The following is a 6,970-nucleotide window of genomic DNA, read 5'->3' as shown; positions in this document are numbered from 1 at the left end:
ATAATATAGGTCCTCATTAACATTCTGTGTATAAAAGATTAATGATGTAAAGTGCTATTTATTACGAATATGTTTATATTTTAAAGGCACATATTACATAATTGCACCTTTCAGATGGAATTCTAATTAAATCAGCACCTATTGTATTTAACATTATATTATTTTACATAGCATAAGGATGAGTAAAGCATATATTCTAAAATTTTGTATTTATTATCTGTATTAAGACATCTCATAGCATTGTAATGGTACTTAAATTTCATAATTTGCTAGTTAATAATACACATTTTATTCCAAAGATTCGTTTATTGTTTTAAAGTACAACAATTAAATTATAACATTTTAAAAACTAACCTGTCTATATATTTACTACCTTATTTTTAAACCTTTCTTTGTAAATGTGTATGTTATATTTTTGTGTTGATGAAAAATAAATAGAGATATTAATATAGTAAGATATCCCTTTGAAACCAAAAGTACAAATATGTAATATCCATATTTTCCAGGAGAAAGAAAAACCTAATAACTTAATCTTAAAAAGTTTCATTGTTTTCTTAGAAAATAATCAACCTATTATTATGATCCATTAAGAGATTATACTTTGACAAATTTGGAAATGAATTACATAAGAAAAAAAACATATTTTTTTAAACCCCTATGGTTTTAAGGTCGTTGGAATATATTACATATTTACTTTGATAAAATAATTTACATTAAAAAAGCAATGTCTTAGTTTATTAAATTGTGGCAAAACAGGGGTCATAAAAAATAACTTGCAGGCATAACTGTACACTTTTCACAACTAAAGGTTTAATATTCTAATATAATATTAACGGCAACCTACTTAATACTCCTAATCTTCTTCCTTTCCTTGTATATGCACTTTTCTTGGACTGAAACAAACACAATAATACATTATATTATGTCCCTTTATGAGTAAAAGGCATGATGACAATATTACATATCATAATTATAAACTTAAAGATTAATAATATTTTCCATAAAATAAAAGTACAACAGTTGACCATGTTATCTGAAACATTTAATTGTTGATAAGATCTTAAGGGTATGTGAAGTCTCCTGTAAATACTGGGTCACCGCAGTGGACTTTGGCCTAGTTCTTCTCATTTTTGGAGGAAACCCGTGCCCAGCAGTAGGACAGTAATGGTCTGACAATGAGGTAAAAAATGCTAATATCACGTGACTTGGTAATCACCCTATTATTTGAGGAAAAATATTCTATAAAGAAAATATTTTAAACGTATTTGTGTATCATATGCACAAATGTATAGTCCGCATAAAACTGCTAGTCCGCTCTGAATATAGAAATGAATCGCGTCGCCATAGCAAATTGTATGAGTACACCTGCTCGCAACAACTTCAGAGCAGAGTAACAGTTTGGAGTGGACTTTAACGAGGTACAAAAAAAATATTGCCATTTTTTACTACAATAAAACAAGATTATATTATTATACTTACTGTATGGATCAAATCGTATAACCTCCAATTTTTCTGCTAGACGTTCACGGATAGTATTGAATTGATGTCCCGACACAACACTTTCCATCAACACCATGATGTTTCTGGAAAACAGAATCTACTTGAAGAAAATCCACATCAACATGTATTAATAGTTTTAAAATAAACACAACATGTCGCTACAACTTATAACAACGTAATGTTCTGAAAGTGGAAGTACCGCTTGTGTTTCGACTCCTATTAATCAATAACAGTGTTAAGCGCTGCTATGGTCCATTTTGAAGGATGTGGTAAGGGAGACATACTTTTCCGAGGTGTTCCAGCTTAGTCCTCAGGGGTAGCGGCGCATCTGTGGCCGACCTCAGGCAGGAATATCTAATCCTATCTGGAGTTGATTACAGACGTCCATTGGCCACAGTAGCCACTTACCATCAGGTGCACTGCATGCTCGTTTGCTACTCCTATATTATTATAAAAAAAATCCACACATTAACACTTGTCTAAGTCCACAAACATGTGGAAGCTTGTGAAATTTCACTTTAATTTGCTAAAAAACTGATGGGCCATCCATGGGCTGAAAGCTCCATTATCTCCAAACCTATGCAAACCACGACAAAAGACCTAATTTGTTCAAGCTTAGGCAGTGAGTGAACACATCATACAGCATACAATCAAATATGTTATTATTTATACATAATGTGTTTGATTAAACTGTTTCATTATATTAACAAATAAAGGTTTTGAAAGAGACTACAGTTCTTTTTTATAACACTCATCCTATTAACCATCAAACCAATGTTATGTACCAAATATTCGTAATCCTGACATGCAGCAGTAAATATGGCACTGGACTCTCAAATTATGGTACAAATAACATACAAGTAGATTGAAAGCAGCGTGTCAGCAGATTTAGTGCTTAATACCTCCCGACTACAATAGGAAGATGATAGACGACCCGCGTGGCGGAGCGGTGACCATACCGGTCTGACGCGCAAAGGGTCCCGGGTTCGATCCCCGGTCAGACAGATAAATGATGTAATTAATGAATAATGATGAATTTTGATTTCTGTTTCTAGGTCTGGGTGTTTGTGTATTTGTCTGTGAGTGTGTCCATCGCACCCACGACACAGGGAATCCTACTATAGGGCTGTGAGTGTAGAAAGCGTTAAAGCGTTAATTTATTCCTTGATCGACTCCTTTGTCTCATCGGCGATAGTTACCACTAACATCAGGTGTACTGCGCATTTGTTACTTACATAATATAAAAAGGCATGACTTAACATAGTACCATAAAAGACTTGTAAATCTTATAAGCACTAATATGACCTGATACACACAATAATACACAGAAATATTTATAGAAACTTAAGGCCCCACTTACTTGCTTTTGGCTTTCTTAAGTAATATGTTCGTTAAGAACATTTTTGCAACTTTATCCTTATTTCAGACACTGTTTTAAATTTGCTTTATCGACTAAATATAATTGAATTTATACACAATAATACGCAAAAGCGTACAGGTTATACGCCATCAATTCTGCACCAAATTCATTACAAATTGACATTTGACATGTCACATGGATTCCAAACGAAAACTTGACAGTTGATAATATTTTTACTTTAATGTTTGACAATGACATCTGACACTTTTTGATAAGAAGTCTATATTGTCAATGGTCATTTATTTTTAAAAGTGTGGCTAAAGAGAATGAATCCAAAAAATCAAGTATTTTAAAATTAAAAATAAAATACATTTAAAAACTTCAAACAGGAAATTATAACAATAATATAATAATAATAAGCTGGCGAAACTATAGAAAAGAAAAATCCTAATCAATACAGTCAGACAAACTCTTGTTGATCATTGAGTACTTGTTTAAATATGTTGTTAAAGTTTATGTTGTCAAGTAAGTTTTTTGATTTTTTCGTACACATAAATTAATCATACCATAATAAAAGTGGATAACATTTATAATTTAACTGTTTGATTCTGTTGATCCAATGCTATATAGGTTACTATAATAACTTTTTATTCCAGTACTTCTCTAATGTTTACTTTAGATTTTTTTGTTCTAATTCTGTTTCTAGTATTATTATATACACAAATTCGCATCCTGTAACAAGCTATATTTCAAAATCTGTAGATAGTAGGTAAAAATAGTATCTATTTTTCGTATTTCAATATTTTTTAATAATCATACAACACCTGTAGGGCATAGACAATGATAAATTGTGAAAAATACTGACTGAAGTGCCACGTACTGAAATAAAAAAATATATCTTGACAATAACCGTAAAATTAAAACACGTGTAACGTTAAATGATAAAGTTGGTTTATAAATAATTCAAATAGTTTAAATAAGGGACAAGTACTATGGTGCTTGTTATTTGGATTTCCCATAATATTTTACACAATATTCGCGCGCAACTCTGGTAACATTTGAACAACAAACTTGTTCGTGTACGGTGTGAGTGATGATGAACTTGTGAACCGGCGTTGCTGTTGGCGTTTTCGTGCATTTAGATTTTTTGTGTTAGTTCTTTGTTCGTTTTCCATGTCCCAAATGAAATAACCGAGCCCTATCAGTGTTAGTTTCGTTAGTATTTTGTTTTCCGTAGTGTAGTTCGTTCAATAAAAGAACAATGATAAAAAACGAAATGAACGTAGAGAATGGCGGCGGCGACGCTAATTCCAATGTGTCACCGACCAAACTCATGGTCAACTATATCCCAGAGCTGATGACCCGAGACATGATGTACGCGCTGTTCTCGGCCATGGGCAAGATCGAGAGCTGCAAGCTGATCGCCAACCGCGGCTACGGGTTCGTCGAGTACGAGAAACACGAGGACGCGGAGAAGGCGCGCGTCGCCTTCAACGGACTGCTGATGCAGGGCAAGACCCTCAAGGTGTCGTTCGCGCTACTGAACCCCGAGAACAAAGTGAGCCACAAGCCGGACACTGAATCGAATCTCTACATAAGCAATCTACCTCCCGACATGACGTTGGAGCGGCTCAACAGCGTATTCAGCCAGTTCGGCCACATAACCAACAGCAGGGTGTCGCAGGGGATCGGCTTCGTGTGCTACGAGACGCGCCAGCAGGCCGAGGACGCGATAACGCACATGAACGGCCAGACGCCGATCCCGGGGGCGGGCGCGATCGTGGTGAAGTTCGCCAACAAGCCCAACTCCAACAAGAACCCGCCGCGGCCTTCGCAGCGCAGCAACGTGGCGGCGGCGCCGCTGGCGTATAACGGCGCGCCGGCCATGTTCAATGGCTCCACGCCCGCCTTCAACGGCACCAACCTGAGCGCGGCGTTCGGCGCGCGCCCCGCCGCCTTCGCGCCGGGCTTCCCGCAGGCCTCGCCGCCGCCGCTGCTGCCCTCCCCCGGTAAAGCTCTACCGTTTATCAACAAGGGTCAGCAACGTTTCAATCCCATGGCTGCCACCAATCACTCTCCGCTGCCGTTGATAGGTGCGCCCGCGAGCCCCGTGCCGCTGCTGGGCGCGCCCGCCGCGCCGCACCAGACCACAGTGTACGTATACAACATCGGCGAGGACACCGAGGAGCTAGCGCTCTGGCAGATCTTCGGCCCCTACGGCGCCATCGACTCCATCAAGGTGATCAAGGACCCCGAGACCAAGAAAAATAAAGGGTTTGCCTTTGTTAACATGCGAGAGTACGATGAGGCCGCGATGGCCATTCAGGCCCTCAACGGCTACACGCTCAATGGTCAGGTTCTATCGGTTAGCTTTAAGACTCAGAAGAGAAGTAATTAGGAGTTTACGGACGTTTCGAACGCCGTCTCGTTGTGATGGTTCCGAGGCCGAAAGCTTAAAAAGATTTCATTCCAATCTCAGAATATTTTTGTAGTCGAGACGCGAGATCCTCTATGTGCATTTCAGATTAGTCTCTAAGTATTTTTGTAAGATTTGAATAGTTTTATACTGGTGAGAGCGCCACATGACTACCTGTGAGTTTGTTGGCTTGACAGTATCCTATATGTGTACTTTTTATCGTATGATATGGTATTATATTATGTGACTATGTATGGACCTGTCGCACTATGTATCTGCCCGGGCGCGCAGGGCCCGCCTGCCTGTCCCCCTGCGCTGCCCACACCCTCCAGGTATTTTATTTTGTGTAAAGCAACCATTGTATGTTTTTTTATCTTTAATAAATTTCATGTTTAAATAGAGTGTATTGTATATTCTCTTTATTTTTTTTTCTATATACATTCCCCTCCTGTCCTTATTTTCTTAATAGTATACGTAATCCATAATAAGTATAGTTTATTTGTGGCAGTAGTGTTAACATGTACATAATATTTAATAGTGTGTATTGTACGTCGGCAGGTCAGCTGTGTAAATGCTTATATTGCATGTTGTGTAGTAGAGCAGGAATGTGTTTTTATTTGTTTATGATACCTCAGGTTTATGATCCCCGTTATTGTATTATTTTTCGTTATTAGTATTTTGATGTTTGCGCGATACAAAGTCATGCCTTCAAGTTTCGGTAATCTCATGTTTCGAGTTGTAAAATTATTTTGTCCCGCCTCGAGGCCGTCGCGACGTTTCGATGTATGTAAGGTTTAATATTCATAAACTCAAAGGCTTCCCTCGAACTCGACTCGAAAAATATACGGTGACGTGTGAGTAGGTGTAAAAAAGCGACATGGTATGTAAATGTTAATTAGGAGAGTACTGTTATCTGTGCGTTGTTGTAACGTAGGAAGCCGATAAGATAACATTAAACTGCACAGTGGTCCAAAAAGTAACGTTCGAAAAAAGCTGATACGACACTGCCACAAGTCAGCCCAATGTGCCTAGTTTTAGTGCCTGAAATTTGGCAATATAAGTGAAATACTTAGTGCGTGCAAACTCCTCGTGTATGGTGAGTAATGTGATTTGTAAACTATTTTATCAGATGTAATCGTGAAGATTTTTCGATGTATATTTTTAAGGTATCGTCGTACGCGGCAACCGAATCGCTATCGCGTAATCCGGTGCCCATAAATCGTTCAATTTCATGCCGTTTTATTGCTATAAATGCGTGGTCGCCGACGCTGCGCTGTGAACGTTATGTTGGTGTAAGGATAATGTACGTAGACGCGGGTGCTGGCGAGTGCGGTAATCTAACCGCCAGGCGAATAGTAATCGCTGAACAACCTATTGATTTTTGAGTCCGTAACAATGACAACGTACGCGTGCGGTTCGCAGACGGCCAGTCCACGGGTTAGGATTCATCTGTCCTTCTCAAGGGCACCGTCTATAAATATTTTCGTGTAGGTACTCGTGTTCCGTCGACCTCACTCGTCCTTTTGCGTAGACGGCTTCGCAGACTCGAATTTTAAGCGAAAAGGTTCAACATTCTCATAACAAAATAATAAATTGCGTTCTCGGAGTAAATCGATAGGAGCGAGAACTTGTGGAATGAGTCTACTTTGAATTTATTAACGTATTATTCAAAAGAACGTAAGAATCAATTTCGT

The 6,970-nt window shown here is 38.3% G+C and overlaps 2 protein-coding genes across 2 annotated transcripts; one reads left to right on the top strand and one right to left on the bottom strand.

The window, feature by feature from the left end:
* Positions 1 to 286: 286 nt before the first annotated feature.
* mRpL33 (mitochondrial ribosomal protein L33) lies at positions 287 to 3,041 on the bottom strand. The gene is made up of 3 exons (XM_073092588.1): positions 2,861 to 3,041; positions 1,480 to 1,583; positions 287 to 893 (listed from the first exon to the last, which is right to left on the bottom strand). Exons 1-3 carry the CDS (start codon positions 2,899 to 2,901, stop codon positions 841 to 843), a joined length of 198 nt encoding a protein of 65 aa, XP_072948689.1. The 5' UTR covers positions 2,902 to 3,041; the 3' UTR covers positions 287 to 840.
* Positions 3,042 to 3,715: 674 nt separating this feature from the next.
* Positions 3,716 to 5,677, top strand: fne (ELAV like RNA binding protein found in neurons). The gene has a single exon (XM_073092023.1). The coding sequence runs from the start codon at positions 4,122 to 4,124 to the stop codon at positions 5,256 to 5,258; it is 1,137 nt and encodes a 378-aa protein (XP_072948124.1). The 5' UTR covers positions 3,716 to 4,121; the 3' UTR covers positions 5,259 to 5,677.
* Positions 5,678 to 6,970: the final 1,293 nt, after the last annotated feature.

The sequence above is a fragment of the Epargyreus clarus genome, unplaced genomic scaffold (genome assembly GCF_041222505.1).
Source record: "Epargyreus clarus isolate Ecla_fem2 unplaced genomic scaffold, WU_Ecla_fem_2.2 ptg000001l, whole genome shotgun sequence".
Classification (NCBI taxonomy): domain Eukaryota; kingdom Metazoa; phylum Arthropoda; class Insecta; order Lepidoptera; family Hesperiidae; genus Epargyreus; species Epargyreus clarus.
The sequence above is the reverse complement of the archived record's forward strand: the minus strand, read 5'-3'. Positions and strand labels throughout refer to the sequence as shown.